The sequence below is a fragment of the Octodon degus genome, unplaced genomic scaffold (assembly GCF_000260255.1).
Source record: "Octodon degus isolate 3935 unplaced genomic scaffold, OctDeg1.0 scaffold00089, whole genome shotgun sequence".
Classification (NCBI taxonomy): Eukaryota; Metazoa; Chordata; class Mammalia; order Rodentia; family Octodontidae; genus Octodon; species Octodon degus.
In genome coordinates this window covers 2,358,729-2,377,278 of record NW_004524665.1, presented here as the reverse complement: position 1 = coordinate 2,377,278, position 18,550 = coordinate 2,358,729, and the positions used below count along the sequence as shown (strand labels likewise).

Sequence of the window (18,550 nt, the reverse complement as noted above, 5' to 3'; positions counted from 1 at the left end):
GGTCTCAGTGCGCCCTGGGGGCAGGTCTGGCATGGGTCTGGGGTTTGTTGAGGAAAAGATGTTATACAAATTTTAATAGCTAAAATAAGACACAAACCCCAGCGGCTGCAAACCCCAGCTGCCGTGCTCTGCCTAAGCAGGCGCTTTAGTCCGCTGAGCTATCAGGCCGGCCCCTTGGCTAATATTTAAACTGTATTGGACCTATTAAAAAACATCAGGCAGCCCTTCTAGGTCAAAGACAGAATCTGTTTCATAAATTTAAAATGCTTCAGGAAGAAAATCATTATTATTATTTTTTGGTTTTAGTGAGATTAGAGGCTAAGACCAACCATTAAACTATTTTTTTTTAAAGTAGCAATTAATTTATCTGGGTTTTGGAAGTGGGACATTCTACAGTTTTTAGACACATAAAAGTTTATTCTACCATAAATATTTATCATTATGGATAGAAATCTTGTAAAAACGTACTTTTTATTTTCTGAAATCCAAAACAGTTACATGAACATGATTTGGCCATTCCTCGCACTGCCTCCTCCTTGTTACTAGGGGCTGAAACCAGGGGCATTTGCACTGAGCTACATCTCAAAGCATCCTACCCCCATGTTTATAGATAGGCTCTTACTGCTTGCTGAACTGCTCTAGCTGAGCTTGAACTGGCCTTTAGCTTCCCAGAGCGACAAGAGTACAGGCATGTACTACCACCCTGGGCTTGACCTTTTGAAAAATATAAATTATTGGGCCAGGGATAGCTGGGAGGTCTAAATGCCTGCCTGGCAAGCATAAGGACATAGGTTTGAACCCTAGTACTGCATACAGTGTGGTCCTGAAAGTGGGCATGGTAGCAAACACCTGTAATTCCAGTGATAGTGAGGCTGAGACAGGAGGATCACGAGTCTGATCTGCATAGCAAGACCCTGTACCAAATATTGAAATAATTTTAAAAATATAAATTATCATTATGCCATCAAGTATTCCACATAAAGCTACGCACAAAGTTATTCCACATAAAGCTATTACTATGCCATCAATTATTTCACATAAAGCTATTTTCTATTGATCTATATGTCTACTTTGTAATTCTTTTTTCAGCTGATCTTGTTATTATAAAGTGCTTAACTTGTTATTCTAATCTGAACTTTGCAGAGAAACATGCTTGTTAAAACTGTGCCAAGTGAATTAATCAATGAACATTATTTGTGCTATTTAAGATTGGCTCTGTGTGTGTGTGTGTGTGTGTGTGTGTGTGTGTGTGTGTACAGAAGACACTCTGGAGACTTAAAGGTTGTCTTCACTTAAACTGCATGGGATTTTTCCGAGGTCAGGTTATTTACCTGACAACTCAAGAGACTCATCTATCATTTTACATAATTATTTAACCTAATAATTTATTTCCTTCCTCCCTCAATATTTCCCTCCCTCTGTCTCTTTTTATTTTTTATTTTTTACTTTTTTGGGGCAGAAACGGGGATTGAACTCAGGCCCTTGCACTAGCCAGGGAAGCGCTTATTCCACTGAGCCATCTCCTCAGCTCCCTCCTCTTTCTTTTGATAGGAGAAATGGAACTCAGGAACTTGTACTTTCCAGGCAGGCACCTCTGAGCATATCCCCATCCCTATTTCTGTTCTTTCTGATTCTTAGCTATGCTTTCGATAACTTGATATTGCAAGTAAGCAGTTCTAGCCTGTTACAGTCTTTATACATTAAATGATTAAAAATATAAAATGAAAAATTTTTAAAGTAGTATCTTTAGGTACTTAAGAGTTGAGTGAAAGAAAATGAGTAAATGCAAATGAAAGGGTCAATACAAGCAAATAATAATAGTGGTTGATATTATTTAGAAAACAATCTATCAATATATCTATTTTTGGAGACAGGCTCTTACTTTCAATCTGACATTTGTTTTAGACCCTCTAACTGTACAAACAGATGTGAAATTATGATTCAGAATAAAGCAATATTTAGTATTTTATAGTGATATTTTTTTTTTTTTTTTGAGACATGGTCTTGCTATGCAGTTCCGGCTCACATGGAGCTCATTTTATAGCCCTGGCTGGTCTAGAACTCTGAACAATCCTTCTGCCTCAGCCTCCTGAGTGCTGGGATTACAGGCATATGCCATCATGCCCAGCACTACTTTATATTACTAACTAGAAATTCTCTTTTTTTTTTTTTTTTGTTTTGCGGAACCGGGGATTGAACTCAGGCCCTTGCACTTGCCAGGGAAGCGCTTATTCTACTGAGCCATCTCCCCAGCCCCTATGACTAAAAATTCTGTCACATAAAAATGCATCTACTTGGTCTTAAGTATTATGTTCATTTGTTTTCACCTATAATTTTGAGCAGGTGTTTCTTCAAAAAAATTGAATTGAGTTTTAGAAAAGCAACAAATACTGAAAACAAACCTTGAGATTCTCAGTAGAACAGAAATGAACCATTTTGCTATAACTTTCTTTTTTTTTTTTTGGTGGAACCGTATAACTTTCAACACGTGCTAAGGAATATAAATTCCATACAACAAAAAAGGGCATAAATGGCATCCCTGACCTAGAAATAGTTAAGTAAAATTTTAGCAATGTATGATGATGATCTTTTAAAAAGGGAACATCAAGAATGCTAGAGTACTAACACTAAGCTAATCTGATCATTTATAGAAAACAGCATAACTTAAAATTTATATACCAGGGGGACAACCCGTTTAGGCCCCCCTCCTGTCCCTCTCTCGGACAGGAGCTTTCTTTCTCCCAATAAATATATCCTGCTCATAAAAAAATAAAATTTATACACCAGTTTTCTGAAATAAGGCAAAAATTTATTTTTATTACTTATGTAGTAACATATTTTGCCTAAATGTAAAATTTGTGGGGCAAAAAGTGCCAATGAATCACCTTTCACACCCAGAGGGTGCTTAAAAACAGGCAGTGACAAAGCTTCTGCTAAAGCATATATATGCATGTTGACTTTAGACCTTCCTGTGCTCTTCTATATAAGGTTGCAACTGGAGCAAATTAATTGTGTTCCACAGCAGAGGCACACAAGCTGGACAAGAATCTTGTTTCACTGCTCAAAATAAGAACTGTGGAAATTTCTACAGAGCTAATACTGTGGAATTTTCATGGAATAAAAACTTTAAAATTTCTAGATTACACCTTTTTTTTTTCCTCAAATAGGAAAAACAGTCCAGATTAATCCCAAACAAAATGATCTTAACCTAAAAGATTTTACAAACGCCCTCCCAAATGTCAAAGAGGGTTCTTAAGACTACAAATTGAGTAAGGGTCATGAACTGGCCTGAACCACATAAGTGGTAGTTTTATGAATTACAACAAACGCTGCTGCTCTCTAAAAATGAATGTATCAAAGAGGAAATAACCTCGTTGGCAAGCTTAAAGCTACACAGTCGTCGTTTCACTGCTCGCAAGTGCCGCACTGGAGCCTCCAAGTGAGTCAATGGGAGGAGGACCTCAGTCACAGCAGCAAGCGAGCGCACTGAGCAGATGACAGCAGCATGCTCGGAGTCACAAGCAAATGAGAGGTAAGTGCTGGATAATTAGGGATCTACTTTAAAGGGTTTGCTGGTAGTGTTGTTTGGTTTTTAATCTTTAAAAACTCTGCTTCCATAATCTTCTATTTCTATTTAGTGGCTTTAAATGAAAGATTTACTAATGTTAAAGGAAAGGTTTCTAACATGGGACTTGTAAATTTAAAACAAATGGTTTTATCTTCCTCTTAGTTTGTCCTCCTTAAGGGAAATGTAGAAAGTTTAGGGAAAAAATTAGTACTTAAGCAAACAAATGAAAAAGAAGTGGAATGGCTCAAGTTTGGCAGATGTAGTGGATAAGTTTTTAAAAAAATACTTGACAGAACATGCTATGAAAGGTAAAATTACTAAAAACAACTATTTGGATATTCTACCAGTAGTTATATTTTTTTCTCGAACTAAAGAAATTCCAAAACATGTTTATAAAAATGGCATTTAAATCGGCAAGAAAAGTTAATCAGGCAAATCATTACATATAAGGGTTCCTAGCTGGTAAATAATTTATTTAGATCTTAAGGAGACTTCCCCGGTGGGTGGCCAGAGTGTAGGAACTATTTAGTGCTTTCCTTTTTCTATTTTGTATAGGTAAAGGTAAAAAAGTTGTCAGGGGTCAGAAAAGAGTTTTTAACAACTGCTGAAAATTAATGTATCTCATATCTATCTATCTATCTATCTTTTTTTTTTTTTTGGCAACGGGGATTAAACTCAGGACCTTGCGCTTGCCAGACAGGTGCTTATGCCTCTGAGCTATCTCTCTGGCCCCTGCCATTAATATATAGAGGCAATTCAGGAATATATATATATTTTGTGTGTGTGCATGCGTGTATTGGCTGTATTAACACACACACAACAGACCTACAGAGAAGGGAGGGGCTGCTAAGTTCTAGTGTTTTCACTGCTTTTTAGACACAAATGTGATTTACCTATCTGTATCTAGGGGAACCCTCTGGCAGTCAAGTTCAAATATAATTCTACAACTACAGTGAGTAAGGCAAAGACAAACCAATCATTGACTTTTTCCCCCAGCTATTGATTTCTTTCCCTGAGCCTTCTGAAATCTAGAAAATATTAAAACTTAGAAGTCTTACCTAGAAATATGGAGAGACGTGTGTATGCTATCATTTTAGAGACCATGAAATTTGTTTTTAATTTGTTTTTAAATTTTTTTAAAGGAAGGAATCAACTTTGGCTTTGAGTGTCTGACCTGGGTACGATTCCTTAAACAAGGAGATGACCAGTTTAGCTATTGCCCATGGACTGAATCACAGAAAACTGGAACTGGATTGAATCAGAAAAACAGCGAATGGCTTTCTTTTATAGGATGTCTGAACAAAGCAAAATTCTCAAGCATGTTTTGCAGAGTACACTTGATGGCTTAATCTCTTCTAACTGGTCTGGACTGCAGAAAGGATCAATACCAGAGGAAATGAAACAGATTGTTGAGGAACAGAGAAATAAACCACACTGGGCAGCTCTTCTGATACTTGTGGTGATAATACCCACCATTGGTGGAAACACCCTTGTTATTCTGGCTGTTTCACTGGAGAAAAAGCTACAGCATGCTACCAATTACTTTCTTATGTCGCTGGCGGTGGCTGATTTGCTGGTTGGATTGTTTGTGATGCCAACTGCACTCTTGACAATAGTTTTTGGTAAGTATTTCACTTTGTTTCTGCCATTGAGCCATAGAACTACATCGAGTACTATTACAGAACTGGACAGTTATTTAATCGTTATTTTACTTAAAATAAAAAAAGGATTTGAATTACACTTGAACTACAGAGCAGGTAACAGCCTCTACTTTTCATAATTTTTATGGTCTATAATCAATTTGAAAGAACAAAAAATAATTTCTTGGAAATGATCTTACTCCCTCTTCAGCCATCCAAAAAATTATTTTCAAAGTCATAAAAGTTAGCAATATTCAAAGAGTCTGTATACATTACCTAGAAAGTATAATTACTGCACCTGTACCTTAATTTTTCTATCACTTTTCCCATAACAAAGCAGTAATTAGAACAGTTTGGGGCTAAGTATGTCTTCGGATAGTTATTAATTATAAGGTCTTTGAAAAATAATCACTGAATCTCTATATAAACTGCTAAACCCCACGTGTGTGTGTGTGGCATTGGAGACTGAACATGGAACTCTGTGCTTGCCAGACAGGTGCTTATGCTGGTGTGTCTCTAAGCCCCAATTTAAATTGGGAATTGTTTTAAAAATTCTTGTTACATCTCTTTATAGTTTATGACTTTGAATTTGAACACAATTCCTCAAATGTATTATATTAAGAAAAAAATGATGTATCATTACTAAAGGAAATGGTCTGGCTCAGAGTAGCCCAAGAGATGATCCACTTGTTTAACTTTTTATGATGTCCAATCATCTGTGTTCTTGACAGACCTTAAAGTTAATAAAATAAGTGGACCAAACCTGAGTTGTGATAATAAAAAATATACTTTGCAACTGAAATTGGTTATAATAAAAAGATGAAATTAAAATAGATAAAAGCAGTTTCTAATTTATGCATATCTCACTTCTAGTTATGAGATCTGAGTAAACACTAATTTTACTCATAAATTATAAGGACTCCTACCTCAGGACCAGCATTAAAGAGATATTTAAGTTAGTTAATTTTTGATATAAATTGATACTTCATTCTTAAACTGCTTAAGAAAAATGACTACTTTTAGTAGGTATGGCTTGTAGGAACTGTATTTACTTATATGGTGAGGATAAACATTTTAAGATAAAGTAAAATTAAACTATAATGTACAAATTTATTAAATTAGAAGGCAAAGACAAACTGCTATTCAGCTCTTTTCATGAGCAAAAATGGAAAGATACCTGAAATTACTTGCTCTCCCAAATATAATAGGATGGTGATGGATGGGTTTAAATTTTTCATTGCAAATCAACATTATACCATCGATGAAAATTCTGGGTCAGAATAAGCAATAATAAATGAGGTCCTACTGCTTTCATTACATTCTCTAATCATTCTACTAATATTCCTCCTTTTATTATCTTTCGAATAATCTAATGCTACACAGAACTTCCAAAAAAAAAAAAAAAAAAAAAAAACAAGTAAGGATTTTATAGAAACATATCTACATATTTGTTAAAGATTGCACAAAGTAAGATTTAAGTTCTCTTTTCCGTCTTCATAATAGTGGCTCAAACTACTGAATTACAATTTAACATTTAAATACTCCTTCCTCAGTCATCCAAAGACTTCAGCAGTCTTACAGAAAATGTCAACATGCTTATCTCATATAAACTTTAGCTAATGTTATGGTGAATAAATAAATGAATGAGTTATACAAAAGTAAATTTTAACTTTAAAATTCATGAGTGTAAATATTAAACTCTAAAATACTGTAGTAATTAAATTATCAGCTAAATACATAAGGAATGTTAAAAGATACAGCTCCTCAGTGAGTTGACCAATAATATAAAAACACATAATAAAGATGACAAACTCCATATATCCTATAGGAAAATACTATGTATCCCAGGAACTGAAAACTTAAAACAACATTTTAGCATTCAATATGTGGCATTATCTTCATATTTCTTTAATACTTGTATTTAATAGTATTACATGCTTTCAATTGTTTTTATTACACAACTAAATCGCAGCCTCACCTTTAATAAGTAATTTTGCTAGTAAGTGGGTTAATTCATTTTTAAAAACTTAATTTCTGATTTAAAAACACTACTGCATGAATTCATGTTTTAATATACGATTCTTGTTCTGTAAGAAAGGTACGAGGAAATGCATGCTGTCCTCCACAAGCTTCACAGGCTACATTCATAAATTGTGAACTACATACATTATAAATAGGGAACTGACTTCAAATAGTAAGATCCTTATGTAGTCTTTTACACAATGATAAATGTGAAGACTTTCTAAAATAATATATTTAGAACTTCTGATGGCTTTAAAAGGCAGAAATAAGAGGGTCTCCTCCTCCTCCTCCTCCTCCCCCCTTCTTCTTCTTGTATTAAGGGACTAATCTTCAGAACTTCTGAAGTCCACCAAGAAGTGTCCTTAGTTCTGTAGCCATACAGGTTTAAATATTCCCCATCTCAGGGGAAATTCAACAAAAATAATACAGAAACTTTATGTCAGCTAGCACTCTAATAAAATTTTAAGCTTAAAAAAAACAGTAAAATTAAAGAATGTCCTTTATACTGAGTGTTATTTTATTCAATCACTGATCTGTAGTATTTAATTACATACTACTTGAGTTTCTATTTTACCAAGATCATGACTACTGGGGCACAACAACCTTTCAAGTAAGTTATGCTAGGTCATGAACACAACTCAGCAGCTTACAACATAAAGCCTGAAAATGTGTGCATTAGAAATACCTGAGCAGGAAAAAAAATGCAACATCTGATGCTGATATTAAAAAAAAAAAAAAAAAGATAGGATGTACACTTAAGAACTTCTCAAGTAGGACATGGTAGTGCATGCCTATATTCCCAGCACTCTGGTAGGTTGAGGCAGGAAGACTGCAAGTTGGAGCCCAGCCTGGGAAATTTAGTGACTCAGCAAGACCTTGTCTCAAAGCAAACAAACAAACAAAACAAAACAAAAAACAAAAAGCAGCCGGGGATGCAGCTGTGAAGGCTCTGGATTCAATCCTTGGTATCAACACAACAAAAAACTAAACAACAACCTCACCCCCAACCCCTAAGAATTTTTCTTCTCTCATCAAGTAATTAAAAATACGATGAGAAAATACATGGCATTTGATCATCCATTATTTATATAACCATCCATGTTTTGGGATCTATAAGTTGAAATAGTATCAGTGGAACAGTTAGTATAAAATGCTTGAAAGGTTTTTGAAGTGAGACATCCTAGTGGTTTCCTTTTTTCTTTTTTTTGGCAGAACTGGGGATTGAACTCAGGCCCTTGCACTTGCGAGGGAAATGCTTATTCTTTTTTTTTTTTTTTTCAAAACATTTATTTATTTATTTATTTATTGTGTGTATGTGTGGCCAGCTCAGCCCACCAGGGGGCGGGGCTGGCTGGCATGTGGTGCTGGGGGATCGAACGGCGGTCCCTGTGCTTTGCCAAGCTTGTTCCAAGTAGGTGCTTTAGAACACTGAGCCATCTCACCAGTCCCGGAAATGCTTATTCTACTGAGCCATCTCCCCAGCCCCACATCTAGTTTGACTCCTGGTTCTGTGCTGGAGGCAATAACTGAATGCCTCAGAATCCCATCAACTTGTTTATAAAATGATACCTGCATTTTATACTGTGGATGAGACTGTGAGGTAAGGCCCACCATGCTGCACACACTAACGGGCAGGTGTTGGTGGAGCAAGCAAATTAAACATGTAATTTAGTTGTGATAGGAGACTAACCAAAGACAAAACAGATATACAGTCAGTAAGTGGAAAAGTCAGCTATGCAATTAAATGCTACTCTGTTTGATTCTGAAAGGGGCAAGGCAAGGGAAGCAATTCTTTTTTGGAAAGTAGAAATTTAAAAAGCCAACCAAATATTTCCATAAATATTAAATTATATCAGATGTTATCATATTGGACATCTAATCCTAGGATATTTTCTATGTATAGTAGAAAAACAGTAACGAAACAAAACAAGCTTTGTAACAATAATTTAAGTACTGAACTATGTCTTTCTTTTCTGGAAGATAAAGAAGCATTAGAATTTCTGAGATTAAGACAAAACATGCAGAGTTAAGTGACTGAGCAAGTCTCTGTCTCAAAATAAAAAATAAAAAAATGGCCATGGATATAGATCACTGTAAAGGCCCTGAATTTAATCACCAGTAAAACACACACACACACACACACACACACACACACACACACACACACACAGAGTATATTTGGAAACTATTATGTTTTATAACACAAAGGTGATTTCAGATGTCTTTTTTCAACAACTTCATATATGATATACTTCTGTAAATTCTATATGCATGGGTTTCTTTTCATGCATTTAGTACAGGGTCTATAGGGTCTGCAGGGTCTCACTACACAGATCAGACTCATAGTGATCCTATTTTCAGCTTCCCAAACACTGGGATTACACGTGTATGCCACCATGCCCAGTCTCAATCGCAGTCTCAGTGCACCCTGGGGGCGGGGCCGGCAAGGCACTTCATAGGTTTCTTGAAGTTGACTTTTTAAAAGCCTTAAACCAGCACGATGTTGCCCCTACAAGGACAGCTACTCCAGAAGCCAAGATGACAGGATCATGAGTTTGAGGCCAACCTGGGCAACTTAGTGCGATTCTATTCCAAAAAGGAAAAGAGTGGGACTGAAAATGTAGCTCCATGGTAGAGTGCTTGTGTGAAACCCTGGGTTCTCTTTCCCAGTAGCAACACGCGCACACACACACACACACACAAGATGGGGACAGTTTATGCCCCAGATTTAGAGATAGATGCTAAACATTTTCTAATGATATAATGTGGCATTCCAAACTAAAAGATTTTTTTTTTTTTTTTGTTCCTCGAATGCCTTCAGGGCACTTTTTTTGGCCAGCGGGAGAGTTGTGAGGTTCGAACTCCAGCAACCTGAGGCTGACAGCTTTGAGGAAGCAGCCACTTAAAGGACTGAGCTAGGGCCAGGCCCCCTAAAAGATTTTTAGACTAAATCAAAACAGCAACAATACTGTAACCCCCAACCCATGGCCTGGCCCCCAGGCATGGCCCAATTATAGTATATATAGGTTATTTATGTTTCTGTGCTGCAATAAACAGCCGTCGATATTCAACTTTAGTCAAAGACATAGTTTCATGACAAATTTAACTTCAAATGAAAGCATTATTTTCTCTTTCTTTTCCATGCCTCTGACCAGTACAGTCTTAAGGTCAATCATATGCACTGTACACTCGTGGCAGAAAGACAAACTTACTTTAAACTGAGGATCCGGCTTATTTGAGTTTCTTGTTTTCCCACAATTGGGTTGGCTGTCTAGGTTCTGTCAAATAACAGGGATAATACCTGACATTTTACTGAGTTCCTTCCCTATACTACAAACTGTTCTAAAAACTACACATGCATTCTGTACTAAATCTGTAACCCTATAAAGCAATCCTATACAAAAGATACATTTATCCCCACTTTGCAGAGGACAAGGGAACAAAAGCACTACAAATTTGCTCAGGATCACAAAATAAGTGACAGAGATATGAAGGAAGCATTAGAATTTGTGAGCTCAGGGGACTGACACCACAGTTCCGAATGAACTGCTACTTCTTCCACTCCTCTGCTTTCTCAAACACAAAAGAAACATGCCATCAAGGCAAACTGTCATATTTGGTATACAGAGCCAACATGTCTCTTAACTCCATCTAAAAAGGGGTTAAGTAATTTCCCCACCTTGGGAAAAAGCAGAATTTTATCTTTTTCAGTTAAATGTATATTTTACATAAAGGAGTATAGAATACTGTGATCTCAACCAACATTTGTCTGAATCCTTGAGATGATGACCCAGTGCAGACCTATGCCTGTGAAGTTGCTGAACCTCTGGGTTCACCCCTTTATGTGAAGTATACATTTAACTGGAAAAGATAAAATTCTGCTTTTTCCCGAGGTGTGTGTCAGCACGCCCGATTTCAGTGGCTGGCTCAGCATGCAATACCAGGGATGGATCCCTCGTCCCTGCACTTGCTTAAGCAGATACTTTAGTCCACTGAGCTATCTCGCCAGCCCTGAAGGATTTTTATTAATTTGATGCAGTTATCGGTTACTTAATGTCAGTTTCACTAGTACTTCATGAAATACAGAACGTTTTGATTCTTCTCCTAGCCACACAGTAATTGTAATTCTCATTTTTTGCTCTAAAAGTGGAGTTTATAAATAAATTTGTTGTACTGGAAAGTGACAGGCTAACCAGTTTCACAGACTTAGCAGTAAAAAGCTTTCCTTTAGCTCAGTTAGAAGTATGTGGGTCAGAGAGTCAAATTCCAAAGACCCGCGCTTTTACAGAAGACTTCTCTTAAGGCTTCCTGCTCATGGCTGCAAGATTTATGACTAGAATTTTCCAGACCATAATTTTCAGAAGAGGCGTATTTAATTTATTAGCAATCCTTTTTAAAAAGATCATACAGAGAGAACATGCACTTAAAGATGCCACATAATAATTAGTCACCTTTTTCATCACTCACTGGGATCAGTGTATCTGATTGAACTCAAAACTTGACTCGGGCTGGGGCGCTGCTCAGTGACAGAGCACTGTCTGGCATGCGCAAGGCCCTGCGTCGGACCCCCTTCCCCATTTAACTACCCATAAAAACAAAATACTTGAGGACTTTTCTGTCTTTCTGCTTGGAGTCCTAAGTCTAAAACTTCAGGTCAGTACAGAACATAGCCTAGTTTTAGCTTCAAAACTCTCAGTCCTATGTGATTCCTTTCATTTTATTCAGTCTTACTAGTTTACTTTAAACTTAAAGCAAGGAATGTATTGTTACTTTTGTCCAAGATCATTTTCCACCACTGAAAGAAAATCTGAATGCTAAGTTTAAGGAGGAGAAAATTAAAGTGCTTAGATTCTTTCTACACACAGGTTTCTCTGTCACACTTTTATTTCTTTGTTTTGAAAGGCTTCCCTGGTCTCTGGCCATCCCACCTGAATGCATCCACACTTGTCTGAAAGCCCTCCCTAAGTTCCATCTTGAGGTACTCTGAGTACCTACCCTACACCAACCAACCTGGTGCATTGAGATTCTAAGACTAAGACACAACCTTTCCCAGAAAATCTTCCAGAACATTGCAAAATAATGTTTAAAATGGTAAACTGAACACACATCTATAATCCCAGCACTCAGGAGGCTGAGGTAGGAGGATCACTATGCAGTCAAGACCAACCTGGGATACACAGTGAATTCAAGACTAGCTTGAAGTATACACAACAAAAATAAAAACAAAACAAAACAAAAAAACCCACCGCTAACCTGGTGCTGACTAAACTGCTGCTGCCTTCAGGGGTGGTGGTGCACACCTGTAATTTCAGGACTGGGAATGCTGAGGCAGGTGGATCACTATCAGTTCTACCTGTGTAGCAAGACCTTTTATCAAAATACACTCAACAAAAAACTGCTGATTTAGAAAAAGTATAGTTATTATTTAATGAGGAGCTTGTATTTAAAAAGGTGTAATCTATAAAAATAACTGTATTTAGTACCACTGTATCCAAGATCTAAAGTTAAGCATAAAATTGAAGTTAAACTATAAACTGAAAGTTGCCATTCTGCAAGAGAAAATGTTTCTGGTTTTTTTTTCTTTCAGAGGCTATGTGGCCCCTCCCACTTGTTCTGTGTCCTGCCTGGTTGTTTCTTGATGTTCTATTTTCAACTGCATCCATCTTACATCTCTGTGCCATTTCAGTGGATCGCTACATAGCCATCAAAAAGCCAATCCAGGCCAATCAATGTAACTCCCGAGCTACTGCACTCATCAAGATTACAGTGGTGTGGTTAATTTCCATAGGTATGTGGAGAATGCCAAGGTATGGGTGGAGGACACAGTCTTTAGTTCCTTTTGGGTAGGAAAATGACAGGTCAGGAAACTGCTTGAGGGGTCAAACAATGCCATCTACTGATGTAGCCACACAAGGTACTTATGTCATTACATTCACTTAAGCCATACTACCAGCAAAACCCATGAAGGCGTAGAGAAATTCATGTCCTCAGAAAGAACCAACTTCACAGTGTTTATAGTATCGTCCCACTTAAACCTGGGTATCCAGGAAGGCTAAAATGAAGACGTCTTCATATCTGACAATAGTAGATTAAGGTCTAGCTAGCATAAGAAATTCTACAGTCTTGATAAAGTAACAAAAAATTAAATGTACTGTATCTTAAATCACATAAGATAAACAGAAAAAAAACCATTTAGTATTAAAGTTCATAAATTCATCCAGGAAGCCAACATTTCAGTATGTATACAGATTAAAGGCAGATCCATGTCATGCACTCATGTTTTAAATATATCAAAAAGCATTAGGATAGATGCAAAGAGAATATTAAACTGATGTTCAGAAATAATTTATAGGAAAATAAATCACATTTCTTCCAAACTGTTTTATGGTCTTGTGCTTGTCTTTACTGCTCAAAGACAGCTTCTGTACTAGAATATCTTGGCATGAAGTATGGCACACGTTACTCAAAGCTCTGCCAAGTTAATATCAGAAAAAAAGATGTGCAACAAATACAACAACCATACCAGCATATTTACTTTTTCCTGGTAAAATAAATTTAGATGAGGAAAAAAATATTAAGAGAACTGGAAGGCTAAAACATCAAAAAAAAAAAAGTACTTTCTTTTTTTTGGTGAAACTGGGGATTGAACTCAGACCCATGCGCTAGCCAGGGAAGCACTTATTCCACTGAGCCATCTCCCTGCCCCTAAAAAGTACTTTCTTATCAGAGCAAAAATATAGGCAAAGAGCAAAAATGAAGACATTGAAATTGACCTTTATATGCCAAACTTCTTTGAAAAGTTTGGAGGTAAAAGCAAGGAGTGCTATTACTACTCTGGCATGGCAAGAAAGCAGGGTCAAGGAAAAATCTACTCAGAATGAAGAGATTTGCAAGCAGAGAGAAAAGGCCAGTTGAGGAATGGGCTGATTGATGAAGCAGTACAACCAGTCCCTGCCCTCCCAAAAAGCTAGAGAAAAGGATGGGAGACAATGGATGATAATTAACAAAATTTGAAGTAGAAAGAAAAAAACAAGCTACTCATTTCAAGCTACCCCTTAATTTTGGTAAACTCATGGCAGCGAGGGAGAGCGAAGAGTGCAAGGCATGTTGGGAATAGGTCAAGAAAAACAGGAGAAATGGATCCTTAAGAAAAACTGGAACATTTGGAAATGTGAAATATAATAAAGCTAATATGATAGTGTGCTGGCTAAAAGAATCTAAATTAAGCCTAGATAACATGGACTTATAAACCGATCAAATTTGTATTAAATACCTATAACATGGGCCGGGGAGATGACTCAGTAGAATAAGCACTTGCCTGGCAAGTGCAAGGGCCTGAGTTTAATCCCTGGTTCTGCCAAAAATAAGTAAATAAATAAACACCTGCAATGTGCTAAGAATACATGAATACTGAATAATCTTTGTACCCAAGGAAAGCAGATATATAAGCAAACTACAATGCCACAAAGTGGTAACATCTGCAGGCCTAAAAAGAAGACTCAAGTTTAAAGATTTGAAAGGAATCTAAGAAATCCTTCTTTTATAGATGAGAAAAAGTAGTCCGAGATGCTTTACTTAGGTAGGTGGCTTGAAGACACCTGACATCTTGGCACCAAGACTAAGATAAAAGCTCTTTTTACCTCATCATGCTTTACAGAACCAATCACAATCTAGAATCTTTTATAAAAAACAAAACACATACAGGATTAAGTTTAGCTTCAAAATTCTACAAAATGTAGGAAAACTCACTTTTTTCTTTTGAATTGACAGTTATCCTAGTGCTATGGGTCGAACGTGGCCTCCATAACACAGGTGTTCGAAGTTTAATCCTCAGAGTGACAGTACTGAGGTGGGGACCCTTCAGTGATTAGTGCAGGAGGGCTTTGCCCTCTGGAATGGATTAAAGCTGTACTGAGGAGCATGCTCACCCTTACAAAGGACAAGTGTGGTCCTGCTCTCCCATGTGATACCTTCTGCCATATTACGAAGCAGAAAAAGGCCCTCACCGGATGCAGTCCCTAGATCCTAGACTTTCTAGTCTTCAAAAATGTGAGGCAAATAAATTTACATTCATTATAAATTATTTGGTTTGTGGTATTCTGTGGCAGCTGCACAAAATGAACTAAGGCACCTAGGCAATAATAAGTATAAAAACAAAAGGGTAAGGATATAAAAAGTACCAATGAAAACTCAAAAAGTACTGGCCAATAATCAGATAGGAAGGCAACGTACACCTTAAAGGGTGAGTCAGTAGAACATGAAAACAGAGATGGATAGCTGCACTACAGGTCAAGACAAAAGTAAAGAGAAGCTCTCTAGCCATGACAACCAGTGGGACAACAAAGGAAAGATCATGGTTTTTTCATAGGGGATCAAATTAAGTGGACTTATGGATGGCTTCAGGAATACATTACAGAGTTCAAGTCATATAAAATTAAGGTGTCAGAAGGGCCATTCATGGGATGAAGAAATGTCCTAGAGGCTCACAGATGAGCTGGATGGAAAAGAGATCAACATGAGTACATTAAACCGACTTCAAAAGGGAAGTGTTTGGGACTAGAAATAACAACCATGACCAGAACAAGAGTCAGCAAACTTTTTCTACAAGGGTCAAGAAAGTAAATACTGTCTGCTTGTGGGTTCCATGTAGTTTCAGCAATATTCTCAATAGCACTGAGCAAAGACAGCCATAGATAACACACTACTGTAAGTGTGTGGAGTAAAGCTTTTACAAAAACAGATGTGAGCCAGATATGAGCCCCAGCTGGGTGTGGTGGCCCATATCTGTAATCCTAGCACTCAGGAGGCTGAGGCAGGAGAATCCTTTCAAGTTCAAGACCAGCATGGGCTACAGAGTGAGCTCAAGGTCAGCCTGAACTGCACAGCGAGATCCTGTCTCAAAAGAGAGAAAAAAAAAAAAAAAAAAAGAAAGAAGACATAAGCTTTCAAGCTGTAATACACTGACCCCTAGTGCAGAACAAGTAGAATCTTCTTTCTGCCTGGAAGCACAGCAGTGGCTTCCATTAACAAGGGTTTGAGGGAAATGTTCTTGTCAAGGGCTCGTCAGCTACCACGACAAGGCTGTGCAGATAACAGTGCTTTTGGATTCATAAAGTAGTGCAGTATCAAACAAAAGATCAGCTGATTCAGACATTTAAGGAATATCTGCTGCATTAAAGGGAAAAGACTCATCTTAATCCTGTGTTATTCATTCCACTAAGCTATGTACTTCATTACATAACACCATACGTAAATAGTTACTCATGATATTTAACGTATTTAAAAATTTGCAGGATGTACCTTTCATTCATGCTAGAAAACCTCTAAATCTTACCAACAGTAAGTATTTTTGTGATTCTGGTACCGGGAATCAAACTTAGGGCCTTTTGCTTGCCAGGTAGGTGCTGTGCTACAGAGCTGTATCACCGGCCCAGTAAGTACGATTTTTAAAAGAAAAAAAAGAACCCTTTCGTTTTCCCTAAGAAGTTAAAGGTTTAAAAGATAGTCACACACACCAAGAAAGATAGTCATAAATATTAAATATAAAATTCAAACTGTATAAACTCAAAAAAGGGAGAATTAAGATGCTTAATGACTGACTGTACTCTGAGTTCTCTCTATATCAACCACTGGGTATTAAGATAAAAGCAGCTTCTTTCTGAATTCCTTTTCTTTAACCTGAGATAACTCAAAAAGAGCTTATGAAAACTAGAACAAATAAAGAAATTTCCTACTCTATCATGCATATACTGTATAGGTGTGGGGTAGCTTTTATTACAGACCTCAAATCATCAACACTATGGTGATGAACCTATGTGTGCTGCAGCTCACTGGCTGTTATCTAAAAGGTTTACCATCACCACACTAATCAATTTAAAGGCAGCAGACTTAGGTTCTCCTTGTCAAAGGTCCCCCTAATTATGCCTGTCAAGGTTTTCCACTGCAGGTGCCAGGAACTACAACGCATTTACCAGCATAAGATTCCTAGGAAAAAATCTGAAAGGGCCAAAACTGAGAGGTATAGGTCATAAAGTGACTCAACTTATCCTGTTTCCTTTTCCTTAGGCATTGCCATTCCGGTCCCTATTAAAGGGATAGACACTGATGTGCCCAACCCAAACAATATCACCTGTGCACTGACAAAGGAACGTTTTGGCAATTTCATGCTTTTTGGCTCCCTGGCTGCCTTCTTCACACCTCTTGCAATCATGATCGTCACCTATTTTCTCACCATCCATGCTCTCCAGAAGAAAGCTGACTTGATCAAAAACAAGGCATCTCAACGTCTAATGTGGCTGAACGTGTCCACAGTATTCCAAAGAGATGAAACTCCTTGCTCATCACCTGAGAAAGCAGTAATGCTGGATAGTTCTCAGAAGGACAAAACTCTGCCCAACTCAAGGGATGAAACCCTTATGCGACAGACGTCCACCACTGGAAAAAAGTCGGCACAGACCATTTCCAACGAGCAGAGAGCCTCAAAGGTCCTTGGAATTGTATTTTTCCTCTTTTTGCTTATGTGGTGCCCTTTTTTTATTACAAATATAACTTTAGCTTTGTGTGATTCCTGCAACCAGACTACTCTTGAAATGCTCCTGGAGATTTTTGTGTGGATAGGCTACATTTCCTCAGGAGTGAATCCTTTGGTCTACACCCTCTTCAACAAGACATTTCGGGATGCATTTGCCCGATACATCACCTGCAAATACCAGTCTACAAAGCCAGTAAAAACTGTTAGAAAGTGCTCCAGTAAGGTCTACTTTCAGAATATGACAACAGAGAACTCCAAATTTTTCATGAAACATGGAATGCGAAATGGAATTAATCCTGCCATGTACCAGGGCCCAATGAGGCTCGGAAACTCAACCATTCAATCTTCAATCATTCCATTAGATACACTTCTCCTCACTGAAAATGAAGGTGACAAAATTGAAGAGCAAGTCAGTTATGTCTAGCACATCTGGTACAGTTTTCATCTAACAATGATAAGCAAGCTGATGAACAAGCCTGCAAGAATATGTAAGGAAGAATTTTAGGTCACATGTCAAATCATCTCTTCAAAGTAAGAGTTAAACATTACAATTATTTAATTTTCTTGTTTGGACAAAATAACTCCATGAAAAAAATAATTTTGTACAGCTATGAACAAAAGCCATCCAGGTTAAATATGGTTTTCAAATGAAATAAAATCAATAAATTTCAGGCTTACAAAAATCAATTTCATAAAATTTATTTAGTTCCTGGGTCTGGAAAAGATAGCTCAGTGGCACAGCACCAGTCTGGCAAACACGAGGGCATGAGTTTGCTCCCAGTACAAAAA

The 18,550-nt window shown here is 37.3% G+C and overlaps 2 protein-coding genes across 4 annotated transcripts in view; one reads left to right on the top strand and one right to left on the bottom strand.

The window, feature by feature from the left end:
- Positions 1-18,550, bottom strand: part of Psmd1 (proteasome 26S subunit, non-ATPase 1) — a 105,581-nt gene that overhangs the window by 44,184 nt on the left and 42,847 nt on the right. The gene's annotated exons all lie outside the window — the stretch shown is intronic.
- Positions 3,450-18,437, top strand: Htr2b (5-hydroxytryptamine receptor 2B). 3 transcript variants are annotated; one of them, XM_023722217.1, is made up of 4 exons: positions 3,450-3,532; positions 4,711-5,190; positions 12,818-13,018; positions 17,296-18,437. In XM_023722217.1, the coding sequence occupies exons 2-4, from the start codon at positions 4,842-4,844 to the stop codon at positions 18,183-18,185; spliced, it is 1,440 nt and encodes a 479-aa protein (XP_023577985.1). In that variant the 5' UTR covers positions 3,450-3,532; positions 4,711-4,841; the 3' UTR covers positions 18,186-18,437. The 3 variants fall into 3 exon arrangements, with proteins under 3 accessions (XP_023577985.1, XP_023577987.1, XP_004637363.2); XM_004637306.2 differs by having other exon boundaries at positions 3,505-3,532; positions 4,859-5,190; XM_023722219.1 differs by lacking the exon at positions 12,818-13,018 and having other exon boundaries at positions 17,296-18,375.

Coding starts and splice junctions, on each gene's coding strand:
- Htr2b (XM_023722217.1), top strand. CDS start 4,842: ATGGCTTTCTTTTATAGGATGTCTGAACAAAGCAAAATTCTCAAGCAT. Junction 5,191..12,817: donor ACTCTTGACAATAGTTTTTG/GTAAGTATTTCA, acceptor TTTTTCTTTCAG/AGGCTATGTGGCCCCTCCCA. Junction 13,019..17,295: donor GGTGTGGTTAATTTCCATAG/GTATGTGGAGAA, acceptor CCTTTTCCTTAG/GCATTGCCATTCCGGTCCCT.